Genomic DNA, 17,800 nt, shown 5'->3' on the forward strand with positions numbered 1-17,800 from the left:
GGTTACTTGTTTCTTATTTTCATTTTTTTAGTTGTTGGGTTGTCTTATGCAGAAGCAATTCATGATTTTTTAGTTGTGCAAAATTGTACGCTGCCGGGTTGAGTCTTTTTGGTCTTAGGGCTTGGATTTCGGTGTTCTATTTAGTTTTTTTTGTATTAAAGTTTAATTAAAATCGTTTTCTTGTGATTTTTGTTCGATAATTTGCGTGGAAGTTTGTTTTTGTCCGGAAAAGTATTGAAAATGATGCAAAGTTTATCTTTATCTTTCCCCAAAGCATTTGTTCTTGTCTCTAAAAATGATAGATTTTGATGCTGCAGAAAATTATGCTTTTTTGCAGAAATTCTTTGGAATTTGTGGATTTTAACTTTAATTAGCTATTAGCGGTACAGAATTACATTTGGAAGTTATTTAATTTGAATTTTGAATTTAGATTAGGCGTAAAAAAAGCTTCACTGGTGCATACTCTTCAGAAATTTTGGAGAAAAAGTTTTAAATACATGGCCAGTTTTTGTGTGTTTTTTTAAACCTCGGCTTCCTCTTACAGTTTGACCACAGCATGACGATCAAGAAAACTTAAGTTATCAGTTGAAAAATCAGATGCGCATGTGTTCACAACCTGTAGCAAGGAGGACAAGTTTGACAACTATTCACCAATACCAGCAAATTCCAAAGTCAAAGTACGTAGTGTCATCTTTGATGGTATGCTCAATTTTGGAGAAAATGTAAGAGCGCTGAAGAGAAATTACAAAAGCGCAAAAACATACTGAAAAAGATTGCTGGTAGCGACTGGGGCTGCACAAAAGAGACACTTTCAGTGACTTACAAAGCTATAGATTTGAGCGTCCTGAACTACGGTGCTCCTATTTGGTCTTCCACCTGCAAACAAAACATTGCTACTCGCACAATTACTGGCTGTGTAAAGATGTCTGACATCAATGACTTATACAATGAGGTTGAAATGCTCTCTGTTAAACCTCTTATAGAAATGTTAGAGTTCTATAAGAGTAGTCATACAATTGTTACAATTGTTTTCAATTTTTGCATTTGTTATAATTGTCACAATTACACAATTGTTACACAAATGTTACACTTTGCTCTTGTTGAAACCGTAACTCTTACAATTGTTTCGCAACAATTTTTTTCAACCCGTAAGCCTTCAAAACATTAATTGTTTTAAGTGAATCCATTTGATAGCTTTTCTTAATTTAAAGACATTGTGTTATAAATGTGCTTGAATTAATCAGTTAACAAGTAAATGAAATTTCGCGATGCATTGCAGTATGAAGCATCTTTTGCACTGTCTTTGATGATAAGTCTGCAGCTCATATTTTTGCTACATAGATCTACTCTTTTTCTTCATGGTGCCTTTTTGTCAACGTTTGCATGTCGGAAGATGCTTTTTACGATGGTTCAAAAAAAATAAATTGTTCTTTGCAAGTTGATAGATAAATACAAATTTTTTCAGTGACGGATAATTTTATTGGTGAAAAATCTTCAAATTGTTATAAATGTATGTGCGAAATATGATTTTTTTTCTAAAATGTATCTATTAGGGCTCATTAAAGGCAATCATCATGCAACAAGATTTTTAAGTGGGATGCCAGCGGACGTTAGGTATCAATCAAAATATATGTGAACATCAGTATTTGGTTTCTTTAGTTAAATTTTCTCGATGATCACATGTGCTCACAAAAAGCGAAGGAGTGACAAGCCTGTCTTTTGAGTCGTGCTCTGATACTGCAGTCAACCTTGTGGCAATTTGAGTTACAGTTCTCTGGAAATTGAAGTGAATAATGATCAATACATGTTTTTGATCCTCCACTTTATACCAGCCTGGCTTTTTTCACCTGCAATTTATCGATCAATATCTTTTGGAAGAGAAAGGCTAGAGCAATCATCGGAATACTCGATGAGCTTGAGGGGATGTTTGGTTTCCACTGAGTCATAGATGTATGAACTATCTGTTCTCCAATTGCGAAATTAATTGTTTTATACCAAAGTTTCTACTGTTTAAAATGCGGTTTGAAAAAAGTTCCGGCATACTAGTTTGAGTATATGCATTGCTTTAATTAAAAATTAGTGATGATTAAGATAAATTCGTGGCTGAGAAAAAGTCAAGCTAGCATGCCCCTTTTGTTGATAGGCGTTTTCAACACCAGTGAAAACTTTTTATTATTATTCAAGTCAAAGAAAAAAACGAACATTTCAGCATAGCGGCGCTACTTTTGGATAAAATTGCAATTGGTCATCATAATTTTTGGTCGTATATAAGGATGATGCCAGTATTAATACATTGTCAGAAATTGTTTTGGTCTATCAGCTGTTAATGACCCTGCCATCAAATACTAGGTTTGTCTTTGCGGCAAATTCTGGGAATCGATGTTCAAGTTTGCATCCAATAAAAGATGAAATGGCGCAACTTCTGAATTCGATCCGTCCATTTTTCAGTTTTATGATGAAAGTGCTAACGTTGAACTGGGACTGGAACGTTTTTATTGGTTGGGCTGTGAAGAGTTGTGTAAGACTTGTGCATAATAAAACTTACTGCGGAGCTGTTTGTAGTTTCGTGTTTAGAAAAAGACGATAACAATTAGTTCATCATAACCAAAACCCTCGTTTTTTGTCAACTATTGGAAGATTATTTTATTAAAAGTTATATTCAGTGCACGGCTGAGCCCTGTTATTCTATATTCGTTTATCGAGAATTATAACTTAGGTCTGTGACTTTTAATATTTTTGATATAACTTATTAAGAGGCGTCCAGTATTCCATGCTTTCATAACCTTGAAGCAATAGATTTGTTTTGAAGGTTGTGGTTTAGTATTTGTTTCGTGGATGTCGGCGCTTGGAGCGGCCAACTTTTCATTTTCTTAATTCCACCTCTCCTATATTGAAAAAGGAAGGGACTTCCCAGAAATCTTAATCAAATAAGTGTAATTTTTTTCAATGTTTGATTGCTGCTGTTTTTCCCAGATGCCACTAAACTGAGCGGTTGTGCATTTCATTTTAATTTCCCTATATATTTAATAGAGGTAGCCATCTTTTATGCTAGATTTCCAGTTACATAAATGGTACGGATGTTTTTTTCCACAGGGAAGATATTTTGAGAAACACTTTGTGGTGCAAAATTACGTTTGTAACCGTACCCGTTTCAGAGTAAAGCTGAAAGATACAATTGCAGCTAATTCTAAAATTTGTGCCGCAAAAATTTATAATTTTTACAAAAAACACTCTTTTATAATTTTCTTTCCGAAACATAGAAAAGAACTTAAAATTAAAGATGAGAAACAGCAAAAAGAAAATATATTGCAATAGCACTTCTCGTTATTGAATACCTGTTTATTTTCTCTCAACTTCAAAATGAACTATCGATTTTGAAGAAAAAAATTGTATCATTCAATTGTGAATTTTGCTGCTTCAGGCGTTTCACAACTTGATATAATAATCGGACAAAAACAAAGCAAATTTTACTCGAAAACCAACAGAACGCGGGGTTTGTTTTTGTTCAGCCAAGAGTTTATCGGATTAGGATGTTGATACCAAGGAAGAAATACTTACCTTGGGCTTTCATCTCTAATCCTCAAAAGACAGCTCTAATCTCATTTGCCAACCCCTAATTACATCTCTTTTCTTTCTTCAGCTCTCTCTCCAGTTATGAGCCTTTATCCCCATTTTCCCATTGAGGCTTTCTCCTATTGCTAAGTAACCCTTTCCCTCCCCTACCCCTCCGCCACCCGCCCCGGTTGGCTAAGAGGCTGATAAACAATAGTGTGAGTGGCTGGGCTGGCCTTTGTGGCTGCAACAATTGAATCTAAACTCAATAATGAGACATAAACTGCTTACACATCTGGGAGTGAATTTAAGAGACAATAACTAGAATTACTCCAACTGCTGTTTCTCCTTTTATTATGTCTATAAAGTGGTCTGGGATTTACCCACCAGTAGATGTAAAGCGTGGGATGAGTCATAGCCATTCAGACACTCTTACAGTCGCTCTCTCTCTCCCTCCAGAAATACTCTGTTTTATCCCCTCCGTACTCCCAGTGATTCAGTTTTTATGCGTGTCGTTCTTTTCTCTGTAAATAAGCTGCACTTGTTTCTGAAGTTTGCTTTTGTACCTGCTTTTTTTTGCAGTCGGTGTATTTAAAAATTGTCCCATCCTGGGATGAAATTGTGACACTTAAGTTTCAGTACTTTTTTCCATTTCTGCTATCTTGCTGCTTTTTAACCTTGAAATGGTATCAGCACTTTTTAATATATAGATAGCATTGAAAAATTAATGAAACTTTTAGAAAAATTGAAAAATTAATGTATTTATTTATAAATAAAGCAGTAAAATGACGGGAAAATTTATTTTATAGTGCAGATTGCGGTAACCTTTTCATGACTGAATTGATTTTTTGTTCAAATTTGTGCTTGATTTCACAATTTTCTTTTAGCGAAGGCTTTTCTGCCGCTCTTTGCAATTAATTTTTTAAAAGCGGAACCAACTTAAGAGGCAACAATGGACGACAGTAACAGCAGTAGTAGTAGAAATGCTGCTGTGTTGTAAAACGGGAGCCATTATTTAATACGTGTCTCCCAAGAGTCATTTCAGACCCCCTCATTTAAGCTGTTCCATTTTGTGTTTGTCTCGCGCTCTCCTTAATTCTCCGGCCGTCACTCAAGCAGTGCTTGATAATTTGACGTTTCCCCATTTTAATGGATCGATTCAGCTGCCGATCCCTGACACGAAATTACAATGTAGCATGTCAAGCGAAACAACTACGTCAATATTTAAAAGTGAGTGGGAGAGACGGGGGGGGGTTTGGTTGGTTGGAGTGGGTAATAGTTAGATGAAGAGAAGCAGAGGGGGATATTTTGTCGTGTCTTTTTGCCAAGAATCAATCATAATTACCAATTCTTATTCAGAAAACAAACACATATTCTCATCTTCTTTCAATATTCTGGTAGTGAATATGTTGCCTAATGATATTTTGCTATTAGCGCTGTTTTTTCTTTAGAGAGGCAATCGTAAAAGAACTATCTGTCGCTTGCATGTCTACAAGACATGTTATCTATGGATGGATGACGTCATCAAGTATCATGCGTATCTGACGATTTCAAAGTTTATGGTTTTTGAGTATAGAGTGGCGTCTGGTGACGTTCTCAGACAGGCTTATCCAAAAGACGTATTCAGCGAAATCTATAGTTGGTATTGAAAGATCAGTCGATTTTGAATCAGGCAATTCTTTTGGAACCAATTGGCCTTATTTTTGACGTGCTACAGCAAAAAAAATGATTGGAAATATTGTCATTTGAAACTTTGTTCTTTGGAAACTAAGGAATTTTGGATGGGTGTAAAGGAAATATAAGCTAATATTTAGTTCCTTTGAAATAGGCGAGCAGCGTATTTTCAGAAGAAAGCGATGACTTTAGTGAACAAATAGTTATGAACTTGTGTTTTAGTGCATGTGTTTTTAAGTTGTAAAACGACGGAAGTTTGAATGTTAATCATTTTTCGCAAAATTAACGGAGAATTTATTTGTCAAATCCTCTCAATATTCGCGAACTCATGAGCCTTTTCTTTATTGTTGTTTCAACAGCGTTCTTTCGTTTTGCCATTGTATCGCTGTTATTTATTGATACTGTTAGTGCTAAGGAATTCAATAAAGGCTAAATTAATTAATGTTTAATAGCCGCCCTCATCTTCTCAGCCGGCTATTATTGCGCTCGTATTTTTACAATTCAAAGAATTTGAATTGTATTGGGGCGCTGTCTTTTTTTTTTTAAGATCTGTTCACACATTTTCATGATTTTTGAAGTCAAATTGGAGTAGTGATTTTGGTCACGCCGAAACAGGAAATGGAGCGAAAAAGCGAGTGGTTTTGCGGCGTGAATTTTTTTCGCTCTAATTTTAAAGTAGAGTGAGAAAACGGTGTTTGAACAAAAATTCGGTTTCTCGGTAGTGGTTTTTTGTTCACATGCAGCAATTTCACTCTGATTTTTACTGTTTTTTCGATTTTTTGAATCAGATTTTTTTCTAAATGGTTTTCGCAATCCATTCGCTGCTCATTCTAGGCCTAGTTTTTTGTTTGAATTTTAATTTTCATTTCTCGCTGGTGGTTTTTTTGTTCACATGCGGCATTTTGATATTGATTTTCTGTTTTTTTCTTTATTTTTTTGTTCTGATTTTTTAAAAGTGGTTTTCTCAATTCACTGATAGTCCTTTCTAGGTCTAGTTCTTCTGTTTAGTCAATGAAAATTCTTTGAATTGTACGTCAGGACTTGTCCTGCTATGTTTTTTTACTTCGTCAAACTTTTTTTTCGCTTTACCATTTTGCCGCTTTTTCGACATTTTGAATGAAATCTTTTTGACTTCTCTAGGCTAGTTTCTCTCTTCTCTCATTCTGCTAAAAGTGAATTTGAACATCAGTTGCTCAGCAAAGCAATTCAAAATGAACACAGTCAGTATAAAAAATTGAAGTCAGAAATAGAAACGGGATATACCCATAAAGCCCAATTTTAGATGCCCGCTATTTGAACGTCGTTCCTATAAGTCTTAGTTACCACCTCTAATGCTTATTGGTGTTGATAGTAGACCCTGTAGCCTCTCTCTAAGAAACAGAAGTATGTTCAACTACGAAAAGCCATCAAAATAAATCGGACTTAAAAAATATTTTTGTACAAAAATCTTTTTTTTTCAATATATTCTATTCGTTCAATCCCAATCATGCTTATTCGAATCAACGGCGGCTATTTTCCGGCAATCTGCCGGGTATGTTTAGATTTGCAGGTTTTGTTTCTAGCAAAATGACAAATTTTGGAGCAACTGAATCTATGTTTGCTGTATTTGTCTACGTATGAGTGTGTGTGTGTGTGTGTATTTGCGTGTGTTTAATTGGTCTTGATCCAAGCAATAATTGTAACCTCATGGCTTTTATGCCATATTGTTGCTCGATTTTTGCGTTTTTTCCCAAACATTTTACTCGTGTTTTTTTCGTTTGATTTTTTTTTTCTACAATATCAGTGATATAATTTGACTTTTTTCCTAAACATAACATCAGTAATTTAATTTCCCGTTTCTATCTTCAAACTTAACGCGAGCTTTAAGTGATAGAGCAGCTCTTCTTATAGTTTTAGTGGGCTCTACGTTAATGGTTCACCGAAGCTGCTGAGTAAGTAGAAATTCATAGCATATAGCGAAATTGTAAATTAATGTAAGTTTGGGGAGACCTCTCTTTGCGCAGCTACACTTTTTACACAGCGGCTGAGTCTGGGCTTAATATAATTACAACGTAACAAACCAAGCCCTCGACTCTTCTTGGAGAGCAAATTGTCCGACAGGAGTCATTATTTTCTGCAATAGTTGCGATAGCCGAGTTGTTGGAGCTGAGCTCGCTAAGCTTGTGTAGGCGGGAAAATAGAAACAAAACACTTTCTTTTGTCCTAGTCATTTAATAGTTATAGTTCTAGTTCTAGTTACAGTTTGTCACGTGAGAAAAAAGAGAAAAAGGGAGAAATAACGAAAAGCAACACATAGAACTCAACGTAGTAGCCGCAGAAAACGGCTGAAAGTATAACTCAGCAATATTGCAAAACAAATTGTCCTGAGCAGTAAATAACGTGTTACTGTGTCTTGAACTAGAAATATTCCTGAGCAGTAAATTGTTACTGTGTCTTGTATTCAAAAATATTATTGAGCAGTAAATTCTGTTACTGTGTCTTGCATCAACGAATTATTGGAGCTGAAATTCAACTGTTACAACCCCAACTTCTGGTATTCCCAACTTGTGAGTACAAACAGCAAAAGCCAACTTAAGTTTAAATTTAAATATTTTTGCACAAACAGGTCTTAGACATATATCTTTGTCTTCGATTTGTTTTTTCTATCGGATTGAACTGGTATACATAAAGAGATCCCGTATTGTGTGATCTGTAGCAATCCAGTTCAAATTGATAGTTGAAAAAACTAAGATCAGCGAATAGTTACGAACTAAAATAGTTAATGCAACGGTAAGTACAGCAGAGCGGATATACAGTTACAAAAGCGAACTGCATAAACGAAGTATCCGGACAGATTTTGTAACCACTCAGAACGAACTGGGCGGTGTAAAACTTTCTTTGTGAATCACAAGGAGAGCAGCCGTTACACGAGTGGAGCTATTATAGGCTTTCTCTTCATTCTTTATTTTGTCAAGATTTTTGTTACTAGGTCATGTCACTGCTCACTTCAAGTCTGCTTTTTGTTCACTCGTGCAATTTCAGCTGTGATATTTGCGTGATGTCATTTTTGCTCCCACCTGGAGCGAGTTTTTTTGTCCAGTTGACTTATGGTCAATTACGGATACCTCACTCTAAATGAAAGTTTATTAAGGTCAGCTAATTATAAACATCATCGAATTTAACGCAAAGTCTTCTAAATCTACCATAATTTCTTTGAGACTTTTCAGAATGCACGTCTTAACGAAGCTATCGCAGCTATTTACTCGCAACCTGCCAGCTATGTTTGATATTTTTGGAAATGCACAGAGACCATTTGCAGGTTTTATTGCTTCCAGTCGTGAGTTAAAGGAATGGTTTTTAATTTCTAAAAAGATGACTGACAATAGCAAAAAACAGTCAATTAAAAGCCATATTTTCACAAAAGCGTTCACTTAAACATTTTGGCGTCAATTTTCTAACTGGTTTTTGAAAATTCTATTTGTCGATGTCTGACATATTCTCAGTTCGGTTTACTGGTCTGCATGTCCAAGAAATTTTGAAATGTTGCGGAAATTCCTCTGGTCGTCCTTCTTGTAGACGTTCGATTAGGAACTTTAGTAATTTCGATTTTGCATCTATTGTGTGTCAGTTGATACTTCTCTTGTGAGTTTGTGTGTGCATGCATTAATGCGAGTGCATGTGTATGTTTGCTCTGTGTGTGCTTGCTTCTGTTTGGTGCTTTTTTGGGTTAGTGTTATGCGTGTGTTGTTTTTGTTTTGTTTGTGTGTGTGTATATTTGCTGTGTTCGTAATAGAAAACTATTTTAAAATCAAAGTTGAGGTAATTTTTTAAAAGAATTCGCAGCAAAATTGAGTAATAAGAGTTTTCATTTAATAATTAAAAATTGTATTCAATTGAATGCAAGGTATATTTAGCCTTATTTAATAGTGGATGAGATTGAGAGTTCTATATGCTTCCAGCTATTCCATCTTCTAGTAGGAATAGGAGAGATTCGCACTTTCAAAATTCAACACGACTGCATGAATAAGTCTGCATGACTGATATGCCACCAAGCCGTTAAAAAATTAATTCAGTGTTGGACCTTTCATCAAATTTTTCGCCTACTGTAGGGTATTTTTTGTTTCAGTCTACGTTTTTGTGGGATTTCAGCCCAAATTTGTCATTATATTGTTGCCGGGCAGAACACCAGTGTCGCAATTGGCGAAAATTGGCCCACTAGCGTCTCTAGCAGATAATATTTTCAGACAAAAATTTCGAGAACGCGCTTTTTGTCTTTTCATCAGTGGTTGCTATTTTTGTCTGAAATTTTACACTTTAATCACGCGCACTGAGAGATGCATTATACAGTGAAATTAGGCACGCTCCTCCTTTTCTATCTATTTGCTCTCCTCATCTGGTGCGTTTCTTCTAGGCAGGCTAACAAAAGGTATAATTACGATTTTGTCCAAATTATCCTTTGAAATATATATGAGCTTTTCTTCTCATGCCTGTGAGACGGCGGCGCTTTTGATCAAGATCATTGTATTTGAGCTCAAGTCAAGTTGAAACGCATCAGCGCAGATGTTCTGTTTTGGCAAACACAGCACTTCAAAAATTGTGGTATGTTTCACTTTTTCCATCGTTTTTGTTTAATATTTGCAGGTTAAGCATTATTAACCTGTCGCGTTTTAGGTTAATGTGTCCTAAGTACTGTTTGAAAATCTCTAAGATCTTAAGAATTTTTTGAACTAATCCTTATGTGAAATGACAGGAAAATCAATATTGGCAAGTGCTTTTAAAGGAAAATTGTGATTATCGTGCGCTGGCTTTTTGAGCTTATCCTTTCGATAAATTTTAATAAATCCTTTCGATAAATGTTCCATTTTCTCTCAAACGCTCTAGTTTTCTGCTAACTTTTTTGTCCTCTTATTTAAGTTGCGTTAATTCAGAAGTTGAAGGAAATCGAATTCACTTTTCGTTCTAACGTAAAAATATGCAACCATAGTTCACATAAAAGGCAGTGTTGCCATTATACATCCAATATGTTATATTAACCCAATGCTATAATTGGGATGGGGGTTATGCATTCCATGCCCTTTAAACTGTGGGGCTACAATAACAGAAAGATCCAAAAAGTGCTCTCAACGTAATTCCTTGATCAATTTAAATCAGCTTTTTTCCATTATGAACCACAACTCTTTTTGAAATTTTAGCAACAGAATTTAAACTGAAGGCTAATTCTCAGCGAATGGTTAAATTTCATTGACGCGTTATGCGAGTGACGAACGGTTTTCTTGACCATCTGAGTTTGATATTTTATACCTTTATAATGGTATGTACAAATTTTTGTGACTAATTGCAACCTCTCATTAAAAACAAAACACTACCAGAGAAAACAACGTTAAAGGTGAAGGGAGGTAGAGAAATGCGGAAAAACCAGTTCCTCGACTGGTATCTAATTGAGTCTATCTTGAGACGTTTGATAGATTTCTGCAGACAGTTTATTGCTCTTCTGTCAGCTGCATGTGTTAACAAAGGACATGAGTAATTTGTAATGACTGTTTTCAGATTAACGGCCAGGATGTCAGCCGACTGGACGAGGCCAGAGCGGGTCAGATCTTCATGCAGGCTGAAGAACCCATTAGTGTCAAAGTCAAACGTCGGGGAGGAGGAGGAATTAACAGTGCTATATCTCCGCACGATAATTCTGCTGAACTATCGGCTAGTAAGTCAACGAGTAGCTACAATGAGAGTAGCCAGTCAGAACAGCATTCGGAAAACGATCTGTTGTCTCCTTCCGAATGTCCGGTCAAGGAGCCGACGGCAAAAGAGTCGACTCCTCGAAATTCGCCCAAGCATCTGTGCTCCGAGTGTCAAAAACGCAAAGTATGTACGAAGTAATTGCAATTTTGTAATCCATTCCATTATTGCAGCAAAAACAGGCTAGTTTCTGCATAGTTGCTACAAATCAAGAAATTTTGTTGACCGTGCAAGTGGGGAGGGGGGTGGGGGGGGGGTGGGGTGGTACATCATCTGGAACTGCTTGTTACCATGATTGAAATACTGCACATCTGCTTGAGGGGAGATATTAACACAAAAGAGGGGGGATGTTAATACAAATCACTTATATGCTTGATAAATTTGTTTCTTCTAACCTGTTCTTCAGATTTAATGTTTTCATTTTTATTTTCAATTAATTAAATTTAATTTTCAATTTATCTTAGAACAGTGAAAACTATTCCAATTTATCTAAGATGTTTGTTAGCTCTTAGCGACATTGTTAGATATTTTTTGCATTTACAATTTACAATGAGATCGATTTTCAGGCTGTGCAAACAAAGTCAGTGTCAGTTCAGACAGAAGAAAATGCCGGTAGTGAAATTGAAGGGAAGAAATTCGAGGCTCCCGTCGAGACTGACATTTGGCTGAGAGATCCGACCTTTTTGGGAAACAAACAGTCCAATTATGGAGATGTTAGGTAAGCGTGTTCGCTTTCAAATTATTTGTTTCATCATTACTTACTAAATAGCTTAAAATTCGAATAATATTTTGTCACTAATTTCCGCATAATTAAATTCATTTGGTCTAAAACTTGATTTTTGCGAAATTTCCATCGAGCAGAGATATGGGTAAGTTTTAGGTAATTAGCGATTATAAATTTAGGTAATTATTAATTATAATTTAAACACTACTTCGTAAGCGGACAAATATGCCGCAGTTTTTCATCAACTAGTGTAACGAAGGTCTATCCGTGGTCTAACCGTATTTTACCGCATCTGGCCATGCCTCGCGGGCCATGGCCATGCCTCAGAGGCCCGTGGGACTTGATATGAATCTATCACAACCGAACTACTGATTTATGGACCAATTATGGACTTTTATTACCAATTATGATAAAACTGTCGGCTAAATTTCTCATTTTTTCCTTGTCGGCTAAACGCCCTGTCGGCCAATTTTCCTAGCACCATAAAACTCGCCTAAAAGAGCTGTTTAATTAGTAATGATAGATGAAATAATGATTGATAGGAGACGCGGTTTAATCATGTAATCTGGCAGACTGGCTTTCGACATATTCTCTTACAGTCTAATTTTATGCCTATCTATTTTATTAACACAAATAATTATTAATCTCCGGTGCCCCGAATACCAGTGAAATTTCTAGCATTTTTGAGCTCCTAAAATTGGTTCTGTCATTTATCCACAAACATATCACTCCAAATTTTGGCAGTTTTTGAGTTAACTCCTTTTAAAAAATTAATAATAACTGTCTTAGTTATAACTAATTCTTTCTGCCAATAATACGGACGGATTGGACCACGAGAATTAACTGATTTAAATTATGTTTCATCTGATGTTCTGTAATTGAGCTTGCTATGTTATTGAAGAGCGCATATTTGATTAGTACCTTTTTGTGTAGGTACAAGGATCTGATGTCGCATGAAGACGTGTATGGCAATCTAGACGAGTTAGAAGACGACGAAGAGGCTATATATGAGGACCTCTACAATCACATAATGCCGCTGCCATCTCCCTTCAATCTTGTAGAGTATGAGGTAATGTAGATTTTGTACCAATTTGGGCTACACTTTACTATCAATGTTGGGTTGCGTAAAATTGAGGGACTACCGCTAAAACTAATCGCGATGTAAAACTTGAGAAATTCTTGTGCCTTGAAAAGGTTTTATTTTTTTGTCTTAACCACAGCAATGAGTTCAATCAAAGAATTTTCGCAGGATTGGAACAAAATTGAAATTAATAGAAGATAATTAATAGATCATCTTGGAATACAGTGCTCAAGAATATTGAATTGACTCTATGCTGTTGATTGAAAACTACACAGTATTATCAGATGCCTAAAATCAACCTGGACATGAAAAACAGCTCATTATTATAAAGTGCATGATATCAAACGGAAATACAATTTGTTAAAATTTTGATTTTTTTTGAAGAATGTGCGCTCATTTCAAACCAATCAGCCGATAATGTCGAGTAATCAAAGGTATTCGTTACAGAGATCTGACCCCAAATAGGCAGTAAAGATCTTCGATGTCTTTGTAATCTTCAATGATCTTCTTTGTCTTTATAATCTGAGCGCGACCTTTATTTTATTCTAGTTTTTTTAATCTAGTTTTTTTCTCTGGCTCCGGTTGTTTTCTGTAGTTGAGTTCAGAAGAATTAAAAGTGGCCAGTAGTAATCTTCCAAATCATTGACACAGGAGCTTCTTGAGGATATAAAGCACCTGAATTTCGAAAAGTGGGCTTTTTCTCAAAAGAAAATGGCTTTTAGTTTACCTTTCACGAGAATAGATAAGTGTGTAGTTTTTAATAGCTCGCGAACTAAGAGCGAAGCAATTTTTGTAAACGTTTTGGTCATTTTTATGCAATATTTTTGCTTGAAAGTTTTGTGCTTTTGTTCTAGAATATTCGGTTGCTTCTTGAGTGACTGTTTACACTTTAGTTCTTCTTTTTTGAGTGATCTAAGTTGCTCTCGTTCTGAAATAAAGTTCGTTGGTAAAAGTGGTTGTGAACGAAAGGCAATCAGAAGCAATGTGGCTGAGTGATGAAGATGCCATACTGCCAACGTGGAGGTCAGTGGATCAAACCTATGTGGGCTTGTTTTTTGTTACCCTAAAACACTTCTGAGCTACATTAAGTTGCCCTCGCCTGACTTTCGAGAGCAATTCATCCGACATTGGTCGGTTTATGTTTCCCTATTTAATTTCAATAATCGTGGACCATTTCAAAACCTATCCATGTTCCTCCGTACTGGCAGAAAAAAACCTGTATCAATGTTGACAGCGCTATTAAAGTTGTAATTAAATAATTGCTCTCAAAAAAGCAATGTGGCAATGGTTTTGGTCCTGTTGCTCTTGTTACGACTGAAAGAGGGCCATCAATTCAATTTTATGTAGGTTAGTGGTGAGTGGATCAGAAACATAACGAACCCGTCGAGAGCTCTGTTGTAGATCAAGATTTTTTCAATTGTATGATATCGGTAATTATATTTTTAATAGATAATATGAAAACTTGATGCCAAAAACCATTGTTTTATTTTTTCCTATTTTGCCCCATTTTGATGTGTTTAGAGTGACATTTTTTAGCATGCGATGGATTTTAGTCGTTCGAATAATTTTTTGGTAACTTATGATGTTCCTAACTCTCAAAATGTCTTGCTTAATTCAATTGGAGGTGTTAAGGGTTTCTGTGGATAGCTCGCTCTAATTGAAGGTTATTTGAGTGTAGCATTTAATATATATATATACACACACACATATATATATATATATATATATATATATATGTATATTTATATATATATATATATATATATATATATATATATAATCTATATCCTAAATTAGGCAACTTCTTTAAATAAATTATACGTCAGAGCAGCTGTGAACGTTTTCCTTTGCAGTCGTCTTGTTTTCCATGGTATTTTTGGTGGTACAATTTTTTGTTTTCTAGGGTAGAATTTTCACACTCCCGGTATGAAGACCAATTTCGGAAAGACATCATTCAGTTTTGAAATGAAACTTACACCAAATGAAAATGCCTTCAGAAAGAAACCAAAAGCTTTTTTGTTCTGAGAAATCTATTGTAGAGAACTTTTGATTATATAAATAGAGCTAAGACCAATAATAATAGTACTTTTGAGGCTAAAGTTCCGCGAATCAATCGCAGCATCTTTTGTTAATCTGCAAGTTGTTTTATATTCTGATCTTACTCCTAGGTATTCTGGGTTCTGTTGGCTCTTGAGTTTAATTTGCCCGAGTCTACGAGTTTATGTACTGTATCGCTAATTCCTTGATATTTTTAATAGCCGCCCTCATCTTCTCAGCCGGCTATTATAGCGCTCCTATTTTTTTTACTTCTTCGAATAAAAAAATGTTTCGCTTTACCTCATTTTGCCGCCTTTTCAACATTTTGCGTGAAATCTTTTTGACTTCTCTAGGCTAGTTTCTCTCTTCTCTCATTCTGCTAAAAGTGATTTTGAACATCAGTTGCTCAGCAAAGCAATTCAAAATGAACAGAGTCAGTAGAAAAAAATTGAAGTCAGAAATAGAAACGGGATAAACCCATAAAGCCCAATTTTAGATGCCCGCTATTTGAACGTCGTTTTTATAAGTATTAGTTACCATCTCTAATGCTTATTGTTATTGATAGTAGCTCCTGTAGCCTCTCTCTAAGAAACAGAAGTATAATCAACTACGAAATGGCATCAAAATAAATCGGACTTAAAAAAATGTTTTTGTACAAAAATCTTTTTTTTTTCAATATCTTCTGTTATTTCAATCCCAATCATGCTTATTGGAATCAACGGCGGCTATTTTCCGGCAATCTGCCGGGTATGTTTTGATTGGTCGTTGCTTGACTATTGATTTTTGACGATGGAAACGTTATTAACTGTTAAAGTCTTAGGGTGTTCTTGTAACAATCGTTGTTTCAAAGGGCAATTTTGAAAAGTTTGTATTTTCTCATTTTTTGAGTTTCTCACTTTCTCATTCATACCAGGTTGGTTTTATCTTGAGCTAGCTAAAACCAATTTAGCTGCTCGCCAATTCTTAGAGACAATTTTTTCCGAGGCACGCTGTTTGTTTATTGTATTATGAATTGGGGCAACTTCTTAGGCCCATTTGGGGACAGAGGTTTTTAGAAATATTTCTTGTACTAATCGCAATTCAAAACCTTGAAAAAAAATTTTAAGCGTAAGAATTATATTTATTTTATCACCAGGTGAGCGAGCAGGTCAAGAGTACAATCCAATCATCATAGAATGAAAGTGCAAAATAGAAGAAATTCATTTGTTCGTTGTAGAATAGGAGGCTCTACAAAATTTAGACGTAATCAACGTCGAAACAGTTCTTGAATTCACGCACAGTTTAGAGGTTTCTGACGAGTGCTTCGGAATTTTGTGTTCATTCGTAATAGCCAGTTTTGGCATCAAGCTGATTGATTAATAAAAATAGTTTTGCGAAGAGCAGTTTTATCACAGTAGTTCTGTATTCTCCGAACAAATTTATTTGTGAAGTTCTGCTAATATTTTTCAAGAAAAAGTTTTGGAAGGTCGTTATTGAACAAGTTTCGAAAAATCGACTGAGGTTTTTTTAACGTTCGTTAATCCTGATTCCCTTCAGGGATGATTCGTCCAAACAGTCGGTGTCTGGGTTCATGTATACAATTAATTTAAAAATTTGCTCAATTACATAAATTGAGCAAGTTTAACGAATGTTAACTAGTCCGCAAACTTTGCTTTTCGTGTTCCAATCTTTGTTAACATATTTTAACTGTTAGTTAAGGCAATTTGATACGTATGTCTCAATTTTTCGACTAATTAGTAAACTGAGTTTATAAAATAATGGTTTGTTCCAGGATGTGGTAATTGGAAAAACAGGCAACAAGTTGGGAATGACTCTCTGCCATGGGAACGATGACATTTTCGGAGTATTCATTTCATCTGTTAGTATACTGACTCTCTTGTAACATCTTTTTGTAAAGAAAGATTTTTCTAACATGCAAGACATCATTAAAATTTTTTATCGTTTAAGAACTGATCTAAATGTATGGCTTAAAAAGCAAACGGCTACCCATACTGTAATGCACAATGTGATAGCGTGTTTTGTAGATGCTTGCTGAGATCTTTCGAAGGAGTACTGCTTGTATCATTGGTGTAATTATTCAATACTTGAATTGCTAAATATAGCAGACATTTACAGCTCTTTATCGTGTTAAATTACGAAGCACCTCATTAAATAGGCTCACTTACTTCCTTTTCCCATGAAATAAGAATCTGAAACTTGATCCGATTCTGAGTTAATGATACCATTAATGGTCCACTCAATGGTGTACAATTACCCGATGTTCCTGCAGTCTTTTCCGCAATTCATGCTCCTTGATTATGTCTTTACCCGGGTCGAGATGGGATTACTAACTTTAAAAGTTCTTATAAGGCGATACAGCGTCTTACAATTTTTTCTGCCAAAAACTTACAAGTTCTTATAGCAATTCTGTGTACAAGCTGATAAGATGTTTAAAATTGAAATTGTTGACAATTGAGAGAATTTGTTAATTGCTCTTGGGCGAAGTTCATAGCAATTATTGTAAACTTGTTGGTCTTTTTTATACAAATTTTTTGCTTCACCATTTTGCGCTTTTCTTCGAGGGCATCCTGTGACTGCTCAAGTGACTTTTTCACGCTTTCGTTCTTCATTTTTGAATGATCTCTATTGCTCTCACTCCGAAGTAAAGGTTGTTGCTAATATAAAGTTGGTTACAGCATAGCAAAAACAAGGGCCTGATAACCGAGTGGCCAGTGCATCTGATTATGGATCGGGACGCCAATGGTTCGAATCCCGACGGGGTTATATGTTTTTCTACCCGCCTGTCGTTCGAGAGCAATTCTTCCGACATTAGTCGGTTTATGTTTTTAATTTCTTGTCTTTGAAATGAGAATTTTCTGTTAATTTCTTTTGAATGAGAAGCAATTATTGTATACTTGTATCGGTTTTTGCAAATTTTTCTCTGGATTTTTGCGCACGCACTTTTTCATTTTTGAGTGATTTGAGTTGCTCTCACTCAAGACCGAGTTAGTTCAAAACCGAGTTTTAGAGACTCG

General features: G+C 35.4%; 1 protein-coding gene across 4 annotated transcripts in view; it reads left to right on the forward strand.

Annotated features, from left to right (window-relative positions):
• The window catches only part of LOC142344500 (uncharacterized), an 83,277-nt gene that overhangs the window by 60,079 nt on the left and 5,398 nt on the right, over positions 1–17,800 (forward strand). For 3 of the 4 annotated variants that reach the window (XM_075396193.1, XM_075396194.1, XM_075396196.1), the window contains exons 2-5: positions 10,753–11,070; positions 11,511–11,662; positions 12,602–12,737; positions 16,558–16,644. In XM_075396193.1, the coding sequence (XP_075252308.1) occupies positions 10,753–11,070; positions 11,511–11,662; positions 12,602–12,737; positions 16,558–16,644 (693 nt within the window). Of the gene's footprint in view, positions 1–9,741; positions 9,805–10,752; positions 11,071–11,510; positions 11,663–12,601; positions 12,738–16,557; positions 16,645–17,800 lie in introns of those variants that run through there. The other variant, XM_075396195.1, reaches the window with a different exon arrangement.

Source organism: Convolutriloba macropyga, chromosome 8 (genome assembly GCF_964194025.1).
Source record: "Convolutriloba macropyga chromosome 8, txConMacr16.3, whole genome shotgun sequence".
Lineage (NCBI taxonomy): Eukaryota > Metazoa > Xenacoelomorpha > Acoela > Convolutidae > Convolutriloba > Convolutriloba macropyga.